General features: G+C 40.9%; 1 protein-coding gene and 1 long non-coding RNA gene across 23 annotated transcripts in view; both read left to right on the top strand.

Annotated features, from left to right (window-relative positions):
- The window catches only part of TGFBR3 (transforming growth factor beta receptor 3), a 182572-nt gene that overhangs the window by 26772 nt on the left and 128585 nt on the right, over positions 1 to 27215 (top strand). For 14 of the 22 annotated variants that reach the window (XM_038412920.2, XM_038412921.2, XM_043520078.1 and 11 more), the window contains one exon: positions 840 to 1016. In XM_038412920.2, coding sequence (XP_038268848.1) covers positions 959 to 1016 — 58 coding nt within the window. In that variant the 5' untranslated portion in view covers positions 840 to 958. Of the gene's footprint in view, positions 1 to 839; positions 1017 to 22381; positions 22505 to 27215 lie in introns of those variants that run through there. The other 8 variants (XM_043520067.1, XM_043520068.1, XM_043520066.1 and 5 more) reach the window with 3 other exon arrangements.
- Positions 4388 to 21344, top strand: LOC122461231. The gene is made up of 3 exons (XR_006283066.1): positions 4388 to 5625; positions 20962 to 21097; positions 21333 to 21344. It is a non-coding gene; the product is annotated as an uncharacterized LOC122461231 (long non-coding RNA).

The following is a 27215-nucleotide window of genomic DNA, read 5'->3' on the forward strand; positions in this document are numbered from 1 at the left end:
ACCCAGAATTCCAGTTGGGAGCGGGGACTGTGGGATAGCTACCGAAAGTGCACCACTCAATGAATCGATGCTAGCCACAGTATTGAGGACACACACTCTACCGACCTACTGCGCTTAGTGGGGACATACATGATCGACTGTATAAAATTGCTGTCTAAAGATAGACTTCTATAAAATTGACCTAATTTCGTAGTGTAATTTCATGCCTTTATTCTGGGCAGCTAGCTGCCTGAAAGAGAGCCAGTGTAGGGTAGGGGCATTCTACTTTCCCTTGTAAAAGTATATTAAGTTAGTTGTAGGTTTAGGGGGTTTTGTGTTTACTGTAACAAATGTTTTAGTTTCAGGATCTTTCAAATGGTTTTCGAGTTTGTGGTGCCAATTTAGAAATGCAAGTCAGAGTTACTGTGTTACTTAGAAACTGTGTGTGGGCAACTCCTCTCGTGATATTCTTAAGATTGGGTAATATATCTTCTGACTTCAGTGACCCAAAGAAATTGGCATACTTAATATAAACTTACTTGAGACCATATGGACTGCTTCTGGGCTTCAGCAGGACTCCAATTCTAGCTGTGTCCTTCTGTTTGGAACAGGACATAGCTGGTGTGATTATTTTGGGAGGATGGACAAGGTAGAAAAATGAAAGGGGAAAAGATTAGTTATGTGCTAAGTGTCCCTTTTGGTACTTAGGATATTCAGCAGTGTAAAATATACTTGTGTAATTTCCCTTTAAGAAATATCTCTGTTTTGTTAGATATGATACAAAAAAAGATATAATTTTAAATAGATGAGGACATTTCTGTAGGACATATTTCTATTAAAATGTATTTTTTTTCTCTCAGTAGGCAATTAAAAGTCTGGAAGACTTGATTTCAAAGCATATACCACTGATTTCAAAGGAAGTACATCTACATGAAGAGCTACAAAAGGAGTTGATTTGAGAAGACCCAGTGTTGCAAAAATGACTTCAAGTTGTGTGATTCCAGTGTTTGCTTTGACTTTATGTTTAGCAGCTGCAGGTAGGTGGCATTATGTAAATCATGTGTGCACTGTAACTTGTGTGCATTTGGAATTACTGATCAAAAATAGATGTTCATGCTAGAAGAATTTAGGTCAGCTAAGACTCATGTAGAATCTAATTGCAGATATAAAGCAATAATGTATGATTGTGATAGTACTTTCTGGTATGAGTATTTGTTGAGAAATAACTGCTTCTGTAATGGAGCCCTCTTACTTATGGTTGCTGTTAGACTCTTTAAATTATTTTCAAATAGTTAGTATTCACTGGCATTCATTCTGTTATACTTTTATCTATTTAGGATTTCTAAGATGCCTTACTGATTTATTATGTCATTGGCAATATTTATGGTAATCCCTATGACCAAAACTTGAAAAAACTGTCTTGTCCAGGGCCAGTAGGAATCTGTGTGGGTGAGTGCCATCAACTTCTGTAGAATCTAAGCTTTCATTTAAAAAAGAATTAAGTTTCTGGTTTTCTAGGTTTTGAAGAAATCTTTCCAAACGCGGACTAATTGTAAACAATGCATCGATGTCTTGCTAAGTCTGCAGAGAGACAGCTCCTGTGCTGTTGCCAGTGTTAGTGTGTGTCTTCATTGGTGATTAGCCTGGTTGATTGGCAACTGGGTCTGAGCAACCAGATTAGCCCCCTAGTCCAGTTGCAAGCATTCCCTCAACAAAGTTCTACCTATGTTACTGTGTCCTCACTGTTTCTGCACTTGCCTGTATGTGTTGGGGGCATATCCCATGGTCCTTTGTACTGCAATGTTCTAGGATTCTTTCCCAGTCACTTGTCTCAATTTCAGGAGAATGGTCTGTCATTGACGGGGGAATTAGGAACTATCAACACTTGAGTAAAATTTTTTTTTTTTTTTTGCCTGTGTTCCAACTGCAAAATTTGCTGGTTCCAGACTGAGTTGAAACAGGTTCTAACTAACCCCCCTCAGCTGTTTAAACTCGCCCAGGTTTAAAACACCTCCTAATCTGGTTAGAGGTTTTTTCTGTGTGGATGGTAGGGAGAGGTTGGGCTAAAACCCAGTGAAGACATACCCTTATGAGACTGGGTGTATGGCAGCTGTGGTCAGTGTGGGCAGTTATCCCAGGGTGGCCATCTTTGCAGGTATCCCAGGATGACAGGGCAGACGGTCAGTCACCCAATACATGTGTGGGAGGATCCTGCCAAAACGACCTTGTCACCCCAGCAGAGTGCGCTGGAGAAAGGATGTTCTTGCTAATCAAAAAGAAGATTTGGTGTGCAAACTGAGAATAAATTCATCTTTTGGTGGGATGGAGGAGGTTGGGGCTAATTAAGCCAATCAGGGCTTTGGTTAGGGTTGGGGTTGGCAGGCTCCCTAGACTAGAGTTTTGGGTTGGAGCCAGTAAGTATCCCCAAGCTGGGGTTAGAGCTGGGACCGATAAGGATCTTTGAGACTGTGTCTTTATATGTTTTTACAGCGCCTAGTAAATGGGGCCCCAATTCTGGTTGAGACCTCTAGGCTCTCATAATACATGTGAATTACAACGTGGGGGGTGTGTGTATATGCGCACTGTATGTGTAGTATGAATTGGAGGTGAGGAGTTCAGTCACTTGGGAGTTCTTGGGCGTGAAGACCTTGTGGGAATGAGTATCTGACCAACTCAGGCTCTAGTATATTTCTGACTGGGGAGTAGGCTTAATCCTTGGACTATTAGGTCCTTGGTAAATTTTTCAAGTCCTTTCTATAGGGTTGCTGGGGTTATGTATGGACTTAATGTTTGCAGGATTAGTGCCTATACTTGGTATGGAGAACACGGTTTGTTTTAAAGGATGGTTGTAAAGACTTTTAATGGTGACTATTGTATTAAAGTTAGCAGGAGTTATATAGACAAGGGAGATGCATTCCCATTTATAGGAATTGGATCAGCTCCATCTTTTGTCCCATGTAAATACTTTTCAACTAGTGTGTTACAACATCATCTAAATGCAGCAATAAAAAGATCTGAAGGTTCAAGTCTCTATATACACACACACACACACACACACACACACACACACACACACACACACACACACACACACACTTTTTACATGCATTTTCTGCAAGTGGTGATCTGAAAAGTCCACTAAATTTAGGTATGTTTGAAGTTCTCTCCTTAGTGAGGCACCCTTCGCTTTGTGTCGTCCTCGCATGCAAGAATATTGTCCAAAACTGTTCAATGGGGAGTGGCAAACAGAGATACATCCAGTCAAAATGAGGTAGTGGGGAGACTGGACAGATGACTTGTTTAAATTTGGGATGTCCTCATTGTGGAAAAGATTACCAACTTTAGAAGAGACATGTCTAAGCAATCAAGTACGTTGCCATCTGGCTTCCTTTCATCAATTACATGGAAAATAATGCTGTTTCAAGAATGCCCTCAGACCTTAAGGGACTTTGTCCAGGGCTGACCTACACTATAAGCATCCAGGCAGTATTAGTAACTCTGATTATTTAATAGTACTTGATGTTAAGATTCTGCAATGAGCTTAATGAGCAACATGGGATGTGTCTGTGTCTATGTGTCTGTCTGTGAGCATGTTTTCATGTGGAGATGAGGATATGAGTGCCAGTGTGGGATGGGGAAAAGGAAACGGCTTATTAGAGGAAATCGTAACTGTTCTAAAAAGAAAGAAACCTACTTTTAAAAAAAGTGCCAGTATCTAAATCTGACTTTATTTCTTATTAATCGTATTGGCAATTCCTTTATATGTCTTCTGGCATAGGGACAATTTACTAATCCAAGCATAACCCACACCCTAATGCTGATATTAACTAAGAGTACTACCAAATATAGTGATAGCAGACTCAGTATCAGTATTAAAAATTCATGCACACCTCATGGGAATGTTGGAATATCTGTCCAACTTGAAACTTCTGTGTTGATTTATTTTTTTTTCTCTTTTCCTTGTTTCTCTTTTTTGCTTTTTCATGAAAACAACATTTGCTATTGTCCAGGAATTTAGCAGCTGCTTTTTCCTCACTCAGAGCTTGAATCTGGAGTGGGAGCGTAGGTGGGCTAGAAATGGTTTTGTGGGATCTGTTTCCCTCTGTCAAGTTGTCCTGCAATGGCTCAAGAATATGAATACCAACCTCAGGGCAGACTGTTGAGAAGCAGAGCGTACACACAATTGGCTGTAAGGTACTATACTTAAATTTCACCAACCAGTTATCAAGTGTAAACTCCTCAGGCACTAACAGCCTAGCTGTGGAGTCACCTTTCCGATCTACCTTTCACCAAGGCAAGCTTGCCTTTGTTGTAGATAGTCCCTTACACCAAAAATCACAGCCATATTCAGGTTACTCCCAGTCTCAAAGGATAGTCCCTTCTCCCAGGTCCATTGCCTCTTAGATCTCACACCAAAAACAATCTAAAGATTTATTCACTAGGAAAAAGAAATGAGTTATTTACAAGGTTAAAGCAGGTAAACACACTCAAATGAGTTAGTCTTATGTTTCAAAAGGTAATAGAAACATCTGTAATAAGCAAGCTCCATATGTCCCTTAGGGCTAACCCAGGCTAAACACTGGGGAGGTCTTACTTTATGCCTAGAAAACCTTACCCTCCAGAGACCGAGCAGCATAGAGAGAGTTTCTCCTTGTCAGGGATTTTTATTCCCTTTTCCCCCTTTTCTGAAGTACCAGCTCAGCTGGTGGGAGAAATTCATTTTCACATCTCCTCTCTATGGGACTGGATGAGAGTAATCAACAGTCTTTTTGTCCTCTTACATGAACTATTATAGAACATCAGGTACTGGCGGGCCTTCTCTGCAGGACTGGCCAGCATTTCACACTAATGAATGTCTCTCTCCTATCTGCTGATTTCCATAACTGCAGAGGCTTACAATACAAATGGTCCTGTATTACGTTGAAGTATGGGATACAGAGGTCATAAGTGAGATTAATGCATGCAGCAACTCACAAGCATTCCATGAAGTCTAAACACATTCTTAGAACTGTAATACCTGTTTTAACAATAACAAACACAAGTGAGCTAGACTGTTCGTTATGTATTTGTCAGTGTTCAGTTGAGCCATGGCAACCTTGGCATATGCTGACACCCTCCTGTGGCTTTTTCTGCCTTCATCATTCATCTGTCTATGCCAGGATAACTTCCAAACCAGCTGATTTTTATGTCACTTACAGAGGAGTTTGCAGGTTAGAAATAAGACCCACGAGCAGATGCTCTTATGAAACAAAAATAATGTTTTCAGTCAAATATCCCTTACAATAATTAAAATTAAGGGGAAAGACCTATAGAAATAGACTATATTTTAAAATAGAGCTTTCTAAGAGATTTTCTGTGGGGCAGCACTGAGCCTTTAGAGCTATTATATCAAATAATAGTGTTTTTTAAATATAAAGATATAGTATTACAGTGTTGGTAGGAAAAACTGTAAGCAAGACGGAGGTTTTTCATAGGTATGTGCCCAAAGGAACAACATGACAGAGAAGCATAATGTATCTCAGCTATGAGAGTGTCAGTGGCATAAGCTGGCTCGTGAAATCAGTAGGGGTTCTATACTGAGAGAGTTTTCAGGCTTGGGTCCTTTATGTTAAATTCTTCCTGATAGCAGAAATATAAATAAGAAATGTATTGGTAAAAGTATTTCCCTTTGTCCCTGTGGTGAAGGATAAGTGAGGCAGGGGGCAGCATGCCACCTCCCTGAGGAGATATCTGGTACACACTGAATTTTCTCCCCAGCTAGAGTTTCTCTGCCCCTGTAATGTTCTTAAATGGTGAAGTTGCATAGAAGAGGACACCTCTTTGTGAAGCCCAGGAGGCCTAAATTTACTTCTGTGCTGCTGACACCCTTGCTGATGCTGACCTGTTCTCTTATTTTCAGCAATGTTGCATTTTGGATATGGGCAAAATGAGGCACTTCTAGACTGACTGACTCTGCTTAAATGACTACTGATTTTTTTCCATTCTTGCCCTGAAGGGTACCAGTGTTTAATTGTGCCTCAAATGCCATGCAGGTTAGTAACAAAAAGAAAAATGAGAAGGATGTCATGGTGTGCAGGAGAATCAGTTCAGATCTAAGCTATCACACTGCATATGTTCCATGTGTTAATTTTCTAGCTCATAGATAGTTATATAAATTTTGCAAATACTGCACTGGAATTGATCCATGTAATATCCGAGAGGGTATATACCCATTTCTGGATCCCTTTTTACTACCCAGATGTGTCTGTGGATGCTTGCCAAAATTACACCTTACTTCTAGTTTGCAAACTTTTTTTTTTTTAATCATTTGTTTATGGTCTTTGACTTTTAGGTAAAAGCTCTGGGAGGAAAACCTGGATTTCTATTAAAAAAATTTTTTTTTACCATGGAAAATCCTGGACTCCTTTGTTGAAGGCAGAGTAGTGAGTTGCTGCCAAACTACCTGGCTGTCTAAAAGAATTTTACCTTTGAAGTGAGGATAAACAAAGATCTAGCAGCCTGAAATGGATTGTAGGAACTCCACATAAATAATTAGAAGTGCAAACAACACAATCTTGTATAACCTCATAAGCAAGTTTGGCTCTGTAGCCTTTAGGAGTACAGCTATTCACACTGAGTTATCAGTGTGATTGGTTTCAGTCTTTGATTTAAGCCACATTTCTTTTACCATCTGGCAAATATTTGTTAGTTGGGTACATGGTGATGAAATGACTTAACAGAGGTGAACAGAAAAGAATAGATGCTGCAAACCCTGAGGGCCAAATTGTCTACTAAGGTGGTTATTTATGCGAGGAGACAGAAAACTTTTTTTTTTTTTTTAAAGTTTGGCCTTCTGGTGTTTCCACTTTCTCGTTCAATTGGGGGGTGATTTAATCTCCTGAGAAACAAGAAGAGATTTAGTCTCCTACGTCTTATGGATCTGCAGAGGCCAGAGACATCCATTCGGAAGCCGTGAGGCAGATTTTTCAGCTTGTGTAAATTGTCATAACTCCATTAAAGTCCATTTAAAGTCATTAAAGTCAGTGGTGCTCTGACAGTTAAAACTGGCTATACCTGTACCTGTGCACTGCCTCTAGGCTCTTCAGTGTTTGGTAGTGCCCCTTTCCCTGTGCCAAATTGGCACAGTTGTGATCAGGAAGACGGATGGGGTCTGGAGACAGAAATGGATAGTAACTAGACAGCCAAAGATTTATTATAGGTTCTGCATTAGAGACTTCTTCACATATGCTGGTTCAAGCTGCCCTGAACTAATGGCTGCTCCAATTTCAGCACCGAAGGTTTTGCTCACCTGTTTCCGTATATTGTAGTTTTCTACTCTGGTCTTCTAAACTCATTATTTTGGCATTGCCCAACTCTTTTCTTTGCACAACTTACTTGACAGAGTCAAGTCCTACATCATTTAAGTCACTTGGAAGCAGTATTTGGCTTTCCACAAATGGTGCGAAGATTTCATCACTTGAATGATAGGGGAAGGGAACAGGGTTACCAATTTTAGATGAAAGAAAATTTGTGCAAAAGGAGCTAAAATTGTTCAGACAGCAGATCCATTTTCCCTTCATCAGCAAGTCTACGATATTGCAAAGTGCTCCCTTCAGGCAGTCTTCTGCAGGAGCTTACGGGCAGATTCAGTGAAACACTTACACACATGTTTTAAGTGCTTTGCTGAATTGGAGACTTTGAGCAAACGTGGAAGTCTGGCACTTTAGTTAAAGCTGACTCTAGTGGAGTTCTTCTTATAAACACCAAGCAGACCATCCGAATACTTTCCATGCTGTCAAACATCACTTAGGGTACAAACAAGGCTCTTCCATACCTAAGTGGAATGGCTGCCTTTTGTTTCTATAACTTTTTTAAAATATATGGCTAGGTTGTTGCCTTACTGCTCAGCCCCCAACAGGGAAGACCAGTGGATTGCTTTTCATCTGCTCCCTATTCTTTGACCTGTCCGGGTTGGGTGTCCCTACCAGGAGTTAAAGCTCCTGCTAGCATAGCTCTCAGGGTCTACACGGCAGAAGCGTGTATTTAACTCCTGGTTATCTAATCCCATTAGCTAGCTCGGTTTAAAATAGTGGTGAAAACACAACAATTTAGCTTTTAGCTCAAGCTAGACATTTGACTTTTAGCTGATGGGGAGCCTGAGTATGAACTTGAACTGCTAATCCAAGTTAAAAACTAAATTGCCATGTCTTCACTGCTATTTTAACCCAAATTAGCTAACATGGGTTAGGTAACCCAAGGTAAAAACACTTTTTATGCAGTATAGACATACCCTGCCTTTCCACCACCTCAAGGTGCAATCCCCAGAGAAGGAAACAGAGCATGCAATGATTGAATTGTACCGTCCCACCCAACAGTATCACCCAGTACTTCTAGAGGGAAAAGCTCAGGATTACATTTCTAAAAATTGGTGTCTTTAACTGTATATTACAATTAAAGTGACATTTGTCCTTATCTTTGTCAAGAAATAGATGATCTTAAATTCTGTAATACATTTTTTTTAACAGGCTCAAAATACCATGCAACCATTTCATAAATAGCATGCAAAAAATCATCTGTATATTTGAAAGAGGGCAGTGAGATGTTGTCCTTTCTTGTAGCTCCCCTTTTATTCTTCTTCTCCCTGTGTAGGCCCTGATTTAGTGAAAGTTCTTTCCCTTTCCCTTCCTCATCTGTCCTTTTCTTCATCTCAAGTTTAAGAAATAAGTGGTGAAAAGAGAAATTAAAATGAAGAATATCAGACCATAATTAATTAAATTTAAAAATCAGCATTCTTCTCTTGACTCAGCTCAAATAAAGGGCCTAAGCAGTTGCCTTAATCCAGAAGTGTGCAAAGTGAGCCCATATGTGTTTTGAGACATAACTTTTAAATTAATCTCTCTTCATACCTTCTGATTTCCTCAGCTGCCTTACTTGCTCCATCCTATGGACATCTTGAACCTGGTTACCTCATCATAATATGAGGTACCATATTAGAGAACCATAATTTTATTCCATGTTCATGGCAGTATGCAGGAAAAAATGAACACTGGGAGAATGACATTCCCTGTTCTCTTATCTTATTTTTTGTGTTTTAAAATATAGTATAAATTCTTCCAGTAGAACTTTTTGAGCCTCTTCAGTAGATCTATCTCCATGGATCTTCTGGATAGTCCTGTTTTGTTTCTCTTAATGTAACCACTTAAAGATAGTCCCCATGACACGATGTGCCCAAACAACTGACAGCCTGTAGAGCTCTGAATACTGTGTATAGAACACGCATGCTTGTCAAACAGTATAGAATGTCTGGAGGATAAATTAGGCTACACATACAGGTTTCAGAGTAGCAGCCGTGTTAGTCTGTATTCGCAAAAAGAAAAGGAATACTTGTGGCACCTTAGAGACTAACAAATTTATTAGAGCATAAGCTTTCGTGAGGATGCATCAGATGAAGTGAGCTGTAGCTCACAAAAGCTTATGCTCTAATAAATTTGTTAGTCTCTAAGGTGCCACAAGTACTCCTTTTCTTTTTGCTACACATACAGTAATACTAAAAAGAAATTGGAATATGGTTGTAAGTGTCTCAATAAGAAACGGAGCATCTGCTGTTGGAAAAACAATCACTATCATGATGTTCTCATTAAAATTGTTATTGAGATCCCACAGTTCTTGTCTTTTCCACTGGAATATTCTTTCATTAATGATAGTATAAATGGAATTTTAAATTCCTCAGTCCATATATCCTAGCACAGATGAATTTTGAAGAAAAATATATTTTAGTACAAAAATGGTATCCTTCAGTTTTCTGTTATTTGAAGGCATTAGGCCAAATTCCTCCTTGGTGTAGGCTCATTTGAAGTAAGTAGAATTTAATTGGGGATTGGATTAATTTGATCCAAAATGACAATAGCCAGGGTTGCATATAATTGCATGAAAGATAATTGTACTTGTTACAATTTATGGAACATGGAGCTATTGTTTCATTATCTATCTGGCAGCTGCTGCATTGTGGGACTTGTTAAGAGGCAGTTGTTAAAAGGGGGATTTTACCTGGCAGGATAAGTGGTAAACTGAGAATATATTTCCATCCCTGTTAATTATGAGAAAGTAGTACACAGAAGGAGTCACAAATGAAGAAATTCAAAGCTTATGCAGCAGAAAGTTTTGTGGAATTTGCCCTTTTTCCTCTTCAAGAAACCTTACTTTCCTTGTTTGAAAAAAATGTGTTGAGAACCAAAAGGGAGTGAACATTTTATTGTGGTTCTTTTCTCCACTTTTCACCTTCCTCCAGGCAGAATTTTCATTGCGAGCCATTAGATTCTAAACAATTGCCTGGTGCTTATGCAGCTGTAATAGCTTTTTATTATTATTTATTGAGGAGCAAATCCAGCTTTAGTCTATATTTATTGATCCTTCCACCTCAGCCTGATTTATGAAAACATGTTTCAACCCTGAAATCCTCTTCAAGCTACATAGACTTGTGGCTGTGTGGTGTTGTGTTATAATTTTGCTCATTCACAAAGTGGTGTACCCATTTTACTAGGGCAGCGGCTCTCAACCATTCCAGACTACTGGACCCCTTTCAGGAGACTGATTTCTCTTGCATACCCCCAAGTTATGACTCACTGAAAAACTACTTGCTTACAAAATCAGACATAACAATACAAAAATACACAGCGTATTAGTACTGAAAAATTGCTTACTTATTTTTTACTATACAATTATAAAATAAATCAATTGGAATATAAATATTGTAATTACATTTCAGTGTATAGTATATAGAGCAGTATAAATAAATCATTGTATGTATGAAATTTTAGTTTGTAATGAATTTGCTAGTGCTTTTTATGTAGCCTGTTATAAAACTAGGCAAATACCTTCCTGAGTTGATGTACCCCCAGGGGTACGTGTACCCCTGGTTGAGAACCACTGCACTAGGGCATGTGTAATCATCCAAGATAGGTATAAATAGCAGCTTGCATCATGCAGTGGTGCCTTTTTTTTTTTTTTTTTTTTTTCAAAACTTCTGTCAAAGTGGAAATGCAGAGGTCAGTGAAGAAGAAAAAAGTCAAAAAAGGCTGAAGTGCTTACATTTTCTTCTTTCCATATTTGGTTTACTCTGGAGAATTCTCTGAAAAGTGAGAGCTTTCCACAATAGAGGGCACAATATTTTTGTTGAGGGGGTTGAGCTGTAAAATGGGCATGTTAGCCTGCCTACCTCCTTTACAGGGATATGGGAGGATTAATTTAATGTCTGTAAAGTGCTTGTGTAACGCCGACAGACCCTGGTTGTCAGCGGGCGGGATTGAACCTGGGATCTCTGGAGCTTAGTGTATGAGCCTCTACAGCATGAGCTAAAAGCCAATTGGCTGTTAGCAGTAGGGTGACCAGACATTCCGATTATATAGGGACAGTTCCGATTTTAGGGGACTTGTCCCACGTCCTGACCTTACATTGGTCGGGACGCCCTTTGTCCCAATATCGGGACCGTCCGTACCGCAGCTGGCAGGAGCGCCGCATGCTGCGGGGGCAGTGCCTGCAGGCGCCAGGAGCAGGCAGAGAGCCTTCTGCACCCGTGTGTGTGTGTGGGGGGGGGGGGTGCTGGGCTGTGAGGGCGTAGAGGGCGCTGGGCAGTGGGGAGGTTTGTGTGTTTTGGGGTGCTAGGCAATGGGGTCCTGTTGGAGGATGCTGGGAAGTGGGGGAGATCTGTGTGTGTCAAGGCACTGGGCAGCGGGGGTCTGTGTGGGGCATTTGTAGTTGTGGGAAAGGGCACTGGAAGGGAGGGAGGGGAAATTTGTGTATATTGGGAAACTAGTGAGTGGGGAGTTCTGTGTGGGGTGCTGGGCAGCTGTGGTGGGGCTGTGGGCAGGGGGTGCTGGGTGGGCTATGTGTGTGCACAGCACTGTGCATTTGTGGTGGAAGGGTTGTAGGGGGGCTCTGGGCAGGGGAGGTGTGTGTGGCGCAGCATGGGCCCACCCTCAAGAGGAAGGGGCATGCTGGTAGCACAGGGCCAGGCTGACTAGTGTGCCTCTGGCTCCGGTTGGGTCTGTGCACCTGTCTGTCTCTCTTCTCCCCCCTCAGTGTGTCCTGATATTTCACTCTTGCAATCTGCTCACCCTAGTTAGCAGATTAATTTTATCTCTCTCTCTCTAAGTGGTGTTGGTGCCACTAGATGGGACAGAAGACCACACCCAGGAGGTGTGTCAGTTTCACTTGGATCAAATTAAGTGCTAAGTGCTGCTATTATTTTACTAATAAGCTCCTAATTCTTCATATTTCTCCATTTTTTTAAGCCATGAAAATGGCAAAGGGTATAATGAAAATACTACCAGACTTCTTCTTGCCATCCTCTATTTTTTTTAATCAAAGTTAATTGTATATGCATAGGTATGCAGGAGTGTAGAAATTCTCTGTGCTTTCAGGTAGGGAAAAGTTTTGAAAATGAAGAGGTTTTGAAAAATGGGGAAATTGTGAATTATTTATGATACCCTGAAAAGTTTTTATTGATTTTATGGTCTAAAGTCCCATCCATAATTTAAACATCACTTTTTAGGAAAAGCCATACTAAAACTCATTCCTAACAAATCACTTAGGATGACCCTGCACCTGTGCATATGGCCAGCACAAGATCTCATGCATTGCTTGAGTTGCATGGTAAGGACTCTTAATTGAGGTTTAAATTGTCTGGGCTGTCTGCACTGGCGCAAACTTGATCTTTAGAGAGAATGGGGCAGTTCAAAGATTCATTAACTTCACACTTCCTAAAAATCTTATTCTGAATGCCAGTTTTCCTCAGTTTAAAAGTACATTTAATTAGGCTCTGAAATGTTGTACCGAAACTGTTTGTCTGGCAGAGTTTCATTGTATAGTGCTAATGAATTCAAAGCAGTAATTTATTAATTGTTTTAGGGTATATTTTACCATTGAAGCTCAATCTGAAAAACTGATGCTTGTTTGAGAAAATTGGCAAGAAAACTGTTGGCAAGAAATTGGTAGGTTGGACATTACCCGACTCAATTGCTTTTTGGATCTCAGCCAATAATAGTTGTTTTTCTTGCTGAAATAGTGCTCATGTCCATATTGTTCCCTGCATTCCCCTTCATTTCTACAGGCACTAATGTTTGATCTCTTTGATACCAGATATCTTCTCAGATGGAAGTTGGAGGGCTAAAATATGCATTATCAGAGGGAATTTCTTTCACGTGTTTTCTTTTTTAAAAGCAAAATCTCCTGAACTGCATTAATTAAATACTTCCGAAGTGTTTCTTGTTAGGCAAGTGTTTCTTGGAGGCAAGCTGGTTAACTTTAGCTGTAGCCTCTGTAATAGCCGTAGATTCACATTATTAATGCAAAAAGTTCAGTGTTACTGGAAATATTATTTTGCTATTAATGGCATGAAAACGACACCAAAAAATCCTGTTCTGTTTGTTTGTTTTCATAATCTGATAAACTTTCTCTTCTGCCCTTTATATAAAATAAGCAAAACCAGATCTCTTAAACCAGTTTCAGGCCTAAGATACCACTGTGTATAATTTTCTAGCTCTACGTTATATTTACAGGATCTCAGCTGTACATCTGCAGTGAGAAGCATGTGCGTAAGTCAACACTTACAAATACCAGACCAATCCTTGACTTTATTGACGTGATTCAGAAGAAAAGAATTCTAATTAAACTTTTCTCAGTGTTGAGCTATTTATTAGCTTTGTTAAATCTTTCTGTATGTAGAAAAGGCATAACAGAACCAGCTATTTCTTCTGTTTTTCTTCACTTGAAATGCCTTAAATAAATGTTATACGTAAAAACTGTGTGTGGTATTTGTTTACAGAGGAAATATTTCCTCCCTGAGGAGTCCCATTGTGCATGCTCTCTTTCTTCACTGCGTAGGTCTACACAGGGATGATAAACCTGTGGTTGGCCCTGGTCAGCTGATTTGGGCTCATGGGGCTTGGACTCCGGGACTGAAAAATCACTGTATAGATGTTCAGGCTCAGTCTAGAACCTGAGCTCCGAGACCCTGCCAGGGTGGAGGGTCCCAGTCTTGGGCTCCAACCCAAGCCCAAATGTCTGAACAGTGATTTTTAGCCGAGTGAGCCCAAGTTAGTTCATCTGGGCCAGTTGCAGGACCCTTATCCCTGCATAAACATACCTATTGTGTCCCATTAGCTGGGGCTAGCCGTGTTGACCCATAGAGCCTGTGTGATTGGCACAACTTTCTCAAACCGGCTGGCTACTCTGACATTCTTGATTTGAAAACCGTTTTCCTTTGCCTACATGAACTGCCTGGCAGCCACGCATGCCCACTAGAGCACAGAGAGATGAAGTGACTTGCCCAAGGTCACCCAGCAGGTCCAGGGTAGAGCTAGGAATAGAACCCAGGTCTCCTAAGTCCTAGTCCCATACCCACTCCACTGCACCATACTACTTCCCTGGCCTGTGCACTCCCTAAAGAAATAATATTGTACTTGGTAATAATTTTAAAGGTCGAGTGTTCATGTATCTGTTGTGATTTTAAGAGATCCTTAACTTTTTCTTGAACAAAGAAATCAGAATTTCTTAGAGCTGGATTTGTTTTTCTAAATGGACAAACTGTGAGACTAGATGATCATTTATTACTTTTATATTCTGGGGGGTCTTCCTGGGTATCACTTTTTTTCCATTTCCCCAACTCCTTTCAGTGTTTTTGATTACAGCCATACTCTCTCCAGCTGGAAAGGTCTGGCTGTGACTGCTTTGGGAACTTTTCAGTGCTGGCCTATGCATTGGCACACATGAACTACATGAGAGGTTTTTTTTCCTGAGTAACATGAGGCACTCTTCCCTGGGGATTCAATCTGCTTCTTCTGTAGTGCAGCCAGGACTTGCAAGTAGGGATGAGTTCAAGATTTGATCTCTGATTTCCCCCAAAGTCAGCATGTGTTGGCCTCAGATGTGATCACATGTTGCTATATCTTTAAAGATTTAGTGGTGGAAGAGCTTTTGGGGGGATTTCAGATTCGTATAGCTCATTCCTGGGATTCCCCAAAGGAATTAGCTTTTGGGATTTTGTGCTGAGGTGTTGACTACCTGATTGCTTGATTGTCTTGACTTGGTCATTTCTTTTCCATATGTGTTCCCTCCCCACACGCACCCAGTCCCGCTTTTCATTAGTTGTTCCATCCTTAATTTTTGTCACGCAAGCCGTAGCTGGTGTAATTTTAGCCAGTGAAGTAGTCCGTTGAGTGAGAGGTTGCTATCAGAGGGTCAAATTCTTCAAAGTGACCCAATAAACATAATCCCTCTTTCCCAGAGATAAAGTGGATCACATCTGTGACACTCCTACTTTTTGCTATCTTATGTTGGGGCATGTTGTTTCTCCTAGTTCTAATATTTTGTTGTCAATAATGTAAATGTTGATATCCCAGGATGTTTCATCAAGAGAAGTCGGTTTATTAAAAGATATTACCTCACCCACCTTGTGTTTCTGATATCACAGGAATATGTTGATATATTGTCTGAGTGATGTACTCCTAATGTGTGTGTGTGTGTGTGTGTGTGTTGCTTGTAATATTTCTGAAATATACATGTGCATTTAAATGACTTGGACTTTAAAACAACCAGCCTTCTAATCTCTCAGATAATCTCAGGAACATTTAATTCCAACAATGCAGTTAAATTGTAGTCTCTTAATATAAACAAAATAAATGCATGTAATGGAAATGGGATTATCCTGTGTTTATTTTTGGTGTCTGTTTCAATTTCCAGTGAGTGAAAATTGCAGCTGGCTTTATTAATCATGTGGCTGCATTGTTAGTGACTGTCATGGGCAGTTATAAAGACGGTGGTTAGGGGTACACTTGAATATTAACTTCTAATACATTTAGTTACTAACATAATTGGAACTTTGCTAGACTGAGAACAGAGGATTTGGTTTAGCGAAAAAAAATAAATCCTTGCTTTAAGCACAGCCATACTTGTAGCTGTGTTGGTCCCAGGACATGAGAGAGACAAGGTAGGTGAGGAATTATCTCACCAAGTTGGTCCAATAAAAGGTATTGCCTCACCTACATTGTCTCTCTCATGTCCTGGGACCAACAGAGCCACAAAAGAAAAAAACCCACTACAAACAAACATGGCAGATAATTCGGTGGCCTGCTCTTTCCTAACCCAACAAGTGTGGCTGTGCTTAAAGCAAGGATTTATTTTTTTCCAGCTAAACCAAATTCCCTGTTCTCAGTTTGATCATTAAGGAATCCTCCCTCGAAGTTGCATGTTGCTCCCACAATCATTCCAGATGAAAATGTCCCTTTAGACTGTATCTGTGCCATTTCTTAATTACCGAGGAAAAGGTCATTGTTAGGCAATGCTAGGCTTTCCCTCTCAAACTGGAAACAAGGATGTTTCTTTTGTAGAGCGCAAAGGAAATGAGAAACTGAGGCAATCAGAAGACAACTTCTGCATTATATAATCTTAAATTTATCATGCATCTTGTGACATGCAAATAAAATGCAGTGGGGTCCTGATTTCATTGAAGTAAGTGGAGGTTTTACCACTGACTCTATTGGGATCATGAACAGGCCTGTGTCTGGCACTACATTAATTCAAGAGTTTTTAGAGTTAGAATCTCCTTGTGATGGGGTACACAAACCCCCATAGCAGGTGAGAATGGGCTAAAAAGCAGCTGAGGACTCAGGCAGGCCCCATCTGTGAGGCATACCAGTCTCCGAGAAGGAACCTTGAATGGGAGAAGCCCAGTTCAGAACGACCCAGCCTTGAGTGGAGGACAGATCTCTTCCCACTAGGTTCTAGGTGGGAGACACCAGTAAGTGGAGACCAGCTTGCTGAGTCCCCTGAATCTGGCATGCAACTTGTAAGGCAGTGATCAGTTTGATGTAATATCAGCAGGTATAAATTCCTGCAAAACTGATTTTATGGTGGGAACTGCCCCAGCTGAGTGCTGACTCAGTAATAATAGCTTGTACATATATCTCTAATGTTTAGCAGGAGGTCACATTACTCACATTGCTTAATGCTCTGTGTGTGCTTTCTATGCCCTCTGTGGGGGAAAGTGACAGCTTCAAAGTACATGGACAACCTTTTAGGCCTCTCAAATTGTTTACGGTACTGCAAGAGTATGAAAAGCCCATGCACTAATCTTGCTGTATGGAAGAAAGTTTTTTGTTTTGTTTTGTTAATAAGCCACCCCACACAACTGTAATACCTTATCTAAACCCAGAGTTAAACCCACATTTGCACGTGTGTGAGAGAGACTGCAGCTGGGTGTAGATTTCTTTATATGGGGGAAATGCAAAACATAATTTGGCATAGCCTTTAAACTCTCAGCATCTTTGCTAACACTTAAGGGCTTTGTACATGTTCACAAAATGCATGTGAGAATAGTTTCAGTCACTGGTAATGTGAAAAATTTTAAACTTACTGTTACTGTACAAACGAATATTAAGGTAAACATACCGCTGTACCTGTGATTACTGGGTACAATCTTTCAGAAGTTAGTTTAGTACAAAGTGTAAAATTGAAATCACACAAGAGCGCACTCTCCACGCATTACACGTGTGCAAACTCATTATTATTTTGCATGATGTGTATTACCATAGCACCTTGCAGCCCTAGTCTGGGACCAGGATGCCATTATGCTAGGAAGTCAACAGGGTTGCTTGGGTTTAATCAAGGGCAGGTTGTGACTTGATTCGCACTAATGTTTGGTGACAGATCATGGCTTGAGGATCACTATAATCTGTCTTCAAATTCACTCTTCTATACGTGTGCACTGCCATTCCATAACTAAGGCTCTAACTGTAAATGTGTGTCCAGGTAACAGGACCATCACCTTCTACTTCATACCAAACCAAATTCTTTTTTTTCCATCTGTGGCAGCGTCAAGAATCTCAAATCCTAATGATTTGATGGAATCAAACATAAAATCCAGGATATTAAAAATAGGCTTCCATGACCTTCTTGCCTGCTCTACAGTCAATGTGTGTATATTTCAATACAGATGCTCAGATGCAATACTCGATTGTAAATGTGGGAATCTAGCCATAAGCACTGGAACAACTAAGCGATTGTTTGGATTTTTTTTAATATTTGTTTTGTTATAAGGCACCACGGGACTTCGGGCACCATGCACTAAAAAATAAGATGTCACCAAAACATACATTTTTGGAGACCTTTTTAGTTCTAAATAATTGTAATCAAAGTCCAGTGAGAATAAATACACTTCGCTCGCCAAGGGAGCATAACAAGAAAGAGTTATTCTCTAATCAGTGCAGGAATAGACCTCCCACTTTAACAAGGTCTTAGCAAGAGATGAACTTCTAATATATTGTTCGTGAACATTTGTGTTTTCAATTAAACTTTAATCAGTTTTATATTTCCATTAGGTGTTTATTCAAGTTGCAGTGATCATTGGGATACATTCTTTATAATACATGTATCTCTATTAGACACACATGAATTTAGATCATAAATTAACTCCCTTCCCTACCTCCCCTTAATGAATAAAATGGCCTGAAAGACTTTTCAAGGATAAGGACCATTGTGCTTTCGTAGGAAGACCACATCAGTTCTCCTTTCGTGGCTAATGCTGATTTGGGAGTACAGCAAGCTGATGTCCTGGACTTGAATTGTTTTTAACTTCTTAGTATTGTGGAAAATGAGTTTAACAGTTAACCACCAATGTGCATGCTCTCTTCTGTTACAGCTAACAAGAAACAGCTGGTCAATGCATTAACAAAATACAGAGTCTGTTAACTCTTGCAGAGCTACATTTCTCGCTTCCTTAAATATCACTGTCTCAGAACAATACAAGACAAATCCAGTGATATTTAAAAGGAAGGGGTGCTTGGAAAGAAGGGAAGAAAAAAAAAAGAACAAAAAAATAATCTGCCCACTTTTTTGGGGGCGGGAGGATTGGGAGTTGCTGGTAACAGGCCGCATTTTGTGTTTGTCAGAGAATGAAGAAAAATACATGCTTTAATATTTAACAGAGAAATTCCTAAACAAAATATAGATCAGGGCAGATGGAAAGAGAGCACATCAATCAGTTTCTTCTTCCCTACATGGTTTGCTTTCAGGCTAGGTTCCTGTTTTTGTTTAGTTTTGTGTGTTTGTTTTTTTTTTTCTTCTTCCCCATTTGGTAACTTTTAGGGCATAGCCCCAAACTGAAGTTTCATTTGCACATTTTGACTGTGTAAACTGCACGTTTTATATTTGTTGTGGTTACCTTCAACATTGAAGTTATTCATATCTTAGAGAAGTGACCTTGTTCTGACTATTTTACGGATATAATAATTTTATTAAGATGTTGAAATAAAAAGAAAACGGTACAGAGTTTAAGCATAGAAGTTTCTGGGTATCTAGGAATAAGGTCCAGATTATCAAGGGGTGTGAATACATAATCTGCAATCTCCCTGATTGGGGGTAAAAGGTTAACGGGTCAAAGTACAGACATTGAGATATGGGGGTACGTTCATATAATGGCTATGTTCAGGTGTGGATTATAATGAGTAGATACAATGATGAGGATGGATTTACCCTCATTTGCTGAGATTTAATGTTCAGTGAGTTTGCTTCCAGTTCATATGATCCAATGGAAAAAGTCTCTGTCCCTTTTTCATAGTTGATGCATCATGATGTACCGACCCACACCTCCTGGTACAGTCGGTGGCTGGTGATGTGTCCGATGTAGATGTCCCTGGACCATCGGATGGTGTCCGAGACCATGAGACACCACATGAGCCATGCGTAGCATCGACTGATCCCACAGGTCCGCAGCGCAGGCTCGTTGCAGACGTCCCAAGCGCCCAGAGCTCTGACAATCAGGGCATCCATCTGCACCTTGTAGCCCTTTGCTCTCAGGGTGTCGGCCAGGGGGGCGTATTTTTCTAGCTTACGAGCTCGGGCTTCGCTGAAGGCCAGGGTCCTGTTCTCAAAGGAGACCGTGACATCAACAAAGATGACCTTTTTCTGGGCCTCGTCAGTGACTACCACGTCAGGTCACAACTGGCTGTCAGTACCAGGGATGGTGCAGTTAACGGCGACCTCCCCCAGGCGCAGTGCGATGGCTTTCACCAGGCGGTTCTGGATGGCATTGTGGCATAGCTGCCAGGCTCTGGAGTGAGGCTTACAGCTGTACAGGACGTGGGGCAGGGTCTCGTTGGAGTAAAGATGTAAACAGAGTCAGGATGAGCTCCACCCTGACATCTGGTGGTGAGTTGTGGCAAGTTGTGGAAAAGAACTTCAGGGGCTGATCTGATTTGCATACGCACACCCACCCCACCTAATATGAGCCCATAGCTGCCCAAATGGTCACTTTGGCTGCTGTGGGATCCCCAGTTTCTCTGTTTTTGGGGCAGGAAGAATAAATTGTTGTTATCCTGATTATGTGAATCAAGGACAGTGGAAGATAGGTTCTTTTTTACTTTTCTTAATTTAAAATTAATGTAGTTTTTGTGAAAGGTGCTAAAATAAAATAGAACTTGAAAAAGGTTCTCTGTCTCTAGAACAGAGAACCTTTGATTTATGAGGAGAGGCTGAGGGATCTGGGATTATTTAGTCTGCAGAAGAGAAGAATGAGGGGGGATTTGATAGCTGCTTTCAACTACCTGAAAGGGGGTTCCAAAGAGGATGGATCTAGACTGTTCTCAGTGGTACCAGATGACAGAACGAGGAGTAATGGTCTCAAGTTGCAGTGGGGGAGGTTTAGGTAGGGTATTAGGAAAAACTTTTTCACTAGGAGGGTGGTGAAGCACTGGAATGGGTTACCTAAGGAGGTGGAATCTTCTTCCTTAGAGGTTTTTAATGTCAGGCTTGACAAAGCCCTGGCTGGGATGATTTAGTTGGGGATTGGTTCTGCTTTGAGCAGGGGGTTGGACTAGATGACCTCCTGAGGTCCCTTCCAACCCTGATATTCTATGATTCTAACTGTACTTGGCCTTTTGTTATGATGGAGGGACTCACCATCAACTAAGTAGCACTCGCTAGGCAAGGCACATGGGTTCCAAAACTCAGTGAATTGAGAGAGACTGTGGACAGGTATTAATACCTGGTGGTATGGGCCCCTGGTGAGGGCCCTACATGCCTGTTGCACCTCTTCCTCTCTCCACTGTGGAATATCAGAGCTAATTTTGATTCCCTTAGGAGTCTAGTTTCAGACTGCTGAGTTGAATTCACTTTGGGCCAATGGTGCACCAGCACTGAGGCTCCCCTACAACAAACTGAAATCACAAAAGAGCTAAAATTACTAAGAGCTGAAATCACTGAGTGTTGTGTTAAGTGGGGGTGAGTGGGGCCCTGAAGATATATTGCGGAGCAGCTTGCGGGATAGCTGGAGTGGCTCATGGAACGGCTGGCAGAGCAGAGTAGCTGGTGGAGTGGAGCAGTTTGCGGGAGGGCTGGAGCAGCTCATGGGGTGGCTGGCAGAGCAGAAGGATTTGTGGGACGGCTGGTGGGGCAATCGGCTTTGGACCATGGAAGGTGCCCTTTAACCCCCCCCATCTCCACCCAGGTGGGGAGGTAAAACTCTGCAGATAAACTTTTGAACTCTGGGGCTGCACTGACCAGGGACAGAGACTTTTGGGTTGTTGGACTTTTGGGACTTTGGGTGACTTTTGGGTTGCTGGAATCAAGAACCAAAGGGAAAGGACATGACCCAGTTTGCTTGGGGTGGGTTTTTTGCTCATGGATTGTGTTATAAATCCTGTTGGTGGTGTTTCCCCAACATAATGCCACATTATTTCTCTCTGTTATTTAAAAGCTTTTGCTACTCTCAGACTTTGCGCTTGCAAGAGCGGAAGTATCGCTCTTAGAGGCGCCCGGGGGGGTGGTATGTAATTGTCCCAGGTCACTGGGTGGGGGCTTGAGCCGGTTTTGCATTGTGTTGTTGGAATGGAACCCCTAGATACTGAACCCGTTCCTTATTGCTGCAACTCTGATGGGCAGAAAGGTTACAAATAGGTCTTCAAAGTAATGTTAGCTGTAACCGTTTCTCTATTGAGCACACTAAAAAAAAAAAGGAAGAAGCAAGCAAGCATGCATAGGATATTTGTGGCTAAATCCTCTTGCCATCTACATGAGATATGAGTTATCCCCTATAAATTTGCATAAAAGATCCACTCCCAAATTTATTAGGACCATCCTTTCTCACTTTTCATTTAGTCCTTTCTCTGGAAAATCTCCTATGAACTTCAACAGATTAAGGAAAAGCTAGGCTAGGCTAAGATAGATTCACAAAAGGACTTGAGCATCCAACTGCCACTTTACGTGTCTAAATCCCAGAGCCAGGCCCTGCTGGGATTCACAAAACCCCAGCTCAGCTGCCGCCTAACCCTGTAGATGCCTAAACTTTTTGCAGTAAACGTTACTTTTTGCAGTAAATGTCTATATTTCTGCCTTTGGGCATGCGCATTATAGCCCTTTGCTTCTCATCCAGACACTTAAGTCCCAAATCGATTCATGAACTGGGGAAAGATTGGCGTTCCTACAACTATCTACTCTGCGGGATCCAATCTGGTATGCATGCTTTGATGTCACCTACTGGATCAGGCCCCGATAGGTGAGCTTACCAACGCAGTAGTGTGGGTATGGAGGCCTTCCCTCCTAACTTTTAGCATAGCAGTTGGTGTACTCAGCTTGGATGTGAAAGATACTCAGTTCAAGTCCCTCTTCCACCTTTTGTGAAGGTCTTGATACCTGTGTTCAGAAAATGAAAATTAATTTTCAGTGAGCCACAGTTCCACACACACAGACCATGCAATTGCATTTCCCACAGAGAATTCGAATCATGGTAATATACTTGCATGTTAACCAGTCTAGGGACCAGCAAGCACGTGAACTGTATCACAGCCAAATCCTGAAGTCAATACTTTATATCAGATATATCTATGCTGAGCACCTTATTAATATAGACCCCATTTGTGCAGTAGGATCTTCATGGACACAAGAGTCTGGGCTAGTTGTTTCCAGTGGTATTTGGCCCATCGAATGTAAGATCTAAAAAATGCCGTAACTTTTATTGACTTGGACCCAGACAAAGCCTTTGATGATGATGATTCGTCTTACATTATCTTAAACATATAGGTATTTGTAAACATTTATCAAAAATAATCAATTCATAGCTCGTTATCAAGACACAGAAGCAAACATGTTAAGAGAAACAGGATGTATATTAAAAATTAGCAAAGTTGGATACTAACTTTAGCTGCGTGTATGGATAACATAGTTTTGGCTTTGCTCTGCTTTTGGAATTTTAATAAAACAGACTTCCTAGAACGAAGAACTGTAAAAAGCCGTCAAAGCAGAGTATAATTTAAAGAGAAATATAGTATACATTTTAATATAATTCCAAAGCAAGTTTCAAAGATGATAATAAAACTAAACCAGAGAACTGTGCAGAGATGCAAAGAATTTCTAAGATGAGATGCTTCATGTATATGTTGTTAAAATAATTATTTATTTTATTTTGATATTGTGATAGTGCACAAAGATCTCGGACTAGTACCATGGGGTCCAGATCTAGGCGCTGTAGAAACACATAAGATGTGATCCCTGCTGCAGAGTGCTTACCATAAAAAATGACATAAAGTGTGGTGGTGATAAGGGGTGCAGTGTATAAACAGAGGGATCAGGGTGATGATGGGTTCCTGACTTGGTTCTGTTTCCTATTCATGAACTGGGGAAAGAATGGCGTTCCTCCACTATCTCCTCTGCGGGGCCCAATCTGGAATGCATGCTCTGACGTCACCTACTGGATCAGGCCCCGATAGGTGAGCTTGGGGTCTCGGGGCGGGGTAGGGGGAGAGATGAGTGGAGAGGAAAGGGAGGGGAGAGTGAAGAAAAGGGAGAGGAGACAGGAAGGTGAGGGACTTCGAAGGAAAGGAAAGGGGGAAGGAGGTCAAGGCACATAGCCAGTCAACGGACAGAAAATAGCATCCAGACTTCACAACGTATAGAGCCGTTCACTGACATCATGAGTATATGGGGGAGGGTGGGCAGCGGATGAGAGTTGGGGCCCTGGGCCTCTTCCTCCCTTGCTGCTTTTAGGGATGGCTCCTCCCACCCCTTGGAAGGTCCTACTTTCATCTCCCAGCCCATATGGCTGGGGAAGGGGGACTACTAAGGCCTCGTGAACAGAGGTGGAGAACTTGTCCTGCTAATTTCCGTGGGGCTCTGGCTAGGCCTATCCCTGCCCTGGTGCTCCTGGCTATTGCTGCAAAAGAGTACTTCCTAAACCCACATTTCTAATATAATTGAGATTTTAATTCAGTGGGGCCTTGTGGTGGTGGTGGTGGTGAGTTATGGGCAATAATGGATGTTGTTAGCGGCCCCTTTAGTTTGAATTAACTGAAGAATTTCATACAATTAGTTGTTCCCAATTTTTGGTTCTGTTTAACATACAGAAGCTGTTGGATGTGCACCAAACTATGTTCAAAACCTTTGAAAATAATAATAATTGTAACCGGGTCCTGCTATGACCAATTTTGAAGGAGAAAGTCATTAAGGATATAGAGGCAAACTGTTATTGGGATAAAATACAACAAGGTTTTACAAATGGTATATTGTGTTAGACCAACCTGATCTCTTTCTTTGAGAAGATAACTGGTCTTCTAGATCAGTGGTGGTTAACCTTTACTGCAGCTTGCACCCCTTTGGTTCTCAAAATATGTTCTCGCACCCCTTGTCAAAAATCGTTGAAGTAGGTCAGTTCTTTAAACCTAGATATCTATTTTTTGTATATTATAGTAATCAATAAAAATGTATATTGTTAATAAATACATAGGTTTGATGAAACAAAGTAGTTGTACTTACGTGCCTGTGCTTAATTTGTATTTTGTATGATTTACCTTCTAAAAAAATCTGGCATGTCTCGCACCCCCAGAAAGGGCATCTCGCACCCCAGGTTAAGAACCACTGTTCTAGACAAAGGAAATGTAGCAGATCTGATCTACCTGGATATCGGTAAGGCATTTCCCACATGGGAAATTATTTGTTAAATTGAAGATGATGGGGATTAATACAAGAATTGAAAGGTGGGTAAGGGCCTAGTTAAAGAGGAGGCTACTGTGGGTCATAGTGAAAGGTGAACTGTCTGGCTGGAGGGAGGTTACTGTTTGAGTTTCTCAGAGATCGGTCTTGGGACCAGTCTTATTTAACATTTTCATTAATGACCTTAGCATAAAAAGTGGGAGTGTGCTAATAAAGTTGCGGATGACCCACAATTGAGGTATTGCCAATTTGGAGGAGGATCAGAATACCATCAAAGATTTAGATCAGTGGTTCTCAACCTTTCCAGACGACTGTACCCCTTGCAGGAGTCTGATTTGCCTTGCATACACCCAAGTTTCACTTCACTTAAAAATTACTTGCTTACAAAATCAGACATAAATATACAATAGTGAGATGGCACATTATTACTGAAAAATTGCTTATGTTCTTATTTTTTACCATAGAATTATAAAATAAATCATGGAATATAAATATTGTACTTAATTTCAGTGTATCGTATATACAGCAGTATAAACAAGTCGTTCTATGAAATTTTAGTTTGTACTGACTTCACTAGTGCTTTTTATGTAGCCTGTTGTAAAACTAGACAAATGCCTTTCTGAATTGAGGTACCTCCTGGCAGACCTTTGTGTACCCTCAGGGGTACATGTACCCCTGGTTGAGAACCCCTGATTTAGATGACCTTGAAAACTGGAGTAATAAAAATGGGATAAAATTTAGTAATGTGAAGTGCAAGGTCCTGCACTTAAGGACTGACAACAAGAATTTTTGCTATAAGCTGGGGGATATGTCAGTTGAAGGGACAGAGGAGAAGAAAAATCTGGGTGTATTGGTCAATCACAGAGTGATTATGAGCCAACAATGTGATGCAGCTGTGAAAAAGGCTAATGTAGTCCTAGCATGCATCGGTCGAGGTATTTCCAGTAGAGAGATGGAAGTGTTCTTACCATTTATACAAGGCATTGGTTAGACCTCATCTGGAACACTGTGTGCAATTCTATTCTCACTTGTTTAAGAAAGATGAATTCAAACTGGAACAGATGCAGAGAGAGGCTACTAGTATGATCAGAGGAATGGAAAACCTTCCTTATGAGAGGAGACTTAAGGAGCTTGGCAAGTTTAGCCTTACCAAATGAAGGCTGAGGGAAGATAAGATTTCTCTCTATAATACATCAGAGGGATAAATGCCAGGGAGGGGGAGGAGTTATTTAAGGCCAGTGTTTGCACAAGAACAAATAGATATAAATTGGCCATCATCAACAAGTTTAGGCTTGATATTAGACAAAGGTTTCTAACCATCAGAGGAGTGAAGTTCTAGAACAGCCTTCCAAGGGGAGCAGTAGGGGCAAAAATTTAACTTGTTTCAAGACTGAGCTTGATAAGTTTATGGAATGGACGGTGTAATGAGACTGCCTGCAATGGTATGTGGCCCATCCAAGACTGATATTAACAAATAACTCCAATAGCTGTTATTTGGGGAGGGCTCTGAGTCACTACAGAGACTATTTCCCAAGTGTCTGGCTGGTGGGTCTCACCCACCTACTCAGGGACTAACTGATTGTGATATTTGAGATCAGGAAGGAATTTTCCTCCAGGCCAGAATGGCAGAAACCCTAGCGGGTTTTTTTGGCCTTCCTCTACAGCATGGGGCACAGATCACTTGCTGGTTTGACCTAGGTTAATGGTAGAATTTCCGTAACTTGAAGTCTTTAAATCCAGATTTGAAGACTTCAGTAACTCAACTAGAGGTTATGGGTCTATTACAGTAATGGGTGGGTGAGATTCTGTGGCCTGCAATGTGCAGGAGGTCAAACCAGATTATCATGATGATCCCTTCTGACAGACCCATGGTTATGAAAGTGCTGCTAAGCCAAACATTCTTTTTGTGTGGCCTAATCAAATCATTGTGAAATAGTATACTAATTAAGCTTGCTCTCTATCACTTCCCATTCATGAATAAAGAAAAGGAGTACTTGTGGCACCTTAGAGACTAACAAATTTATTAGAGCATAAGCTTTCGTGAGCTACAGCTCACTTCATCGGATGACATTTCATTTAAAAAAAATGGAAGTGTGTGCTAAAGTTATAAACTGTACACATTCTATATGCTGTGCGTATTCCAAAGTTAGGTTAGTGCTAATCTGGATTCATGACAGTAATTCACCTATTTTTCACCTTCAGTTTCTTTTCCATCCAGTATGTTTAACAATATGTTGCTCATGCTTGGTTTTTTTATGAAGAGGTAATTAATTATGAAGGGT

Source organism: Dermochelys coriacea, chromosome 8 (assembly GCF_009764565.3).
Source record: "Dermochelys coriacea isolate rDerCor1 chromosome 8, rDerCor1.pri.v4, whole genome shotgun sequence".
NCBI lineage: Eukaryota > Metazoa > Chordata > Testudines > Dermochelyidae > Dermochelys > Dermochelys coriacea.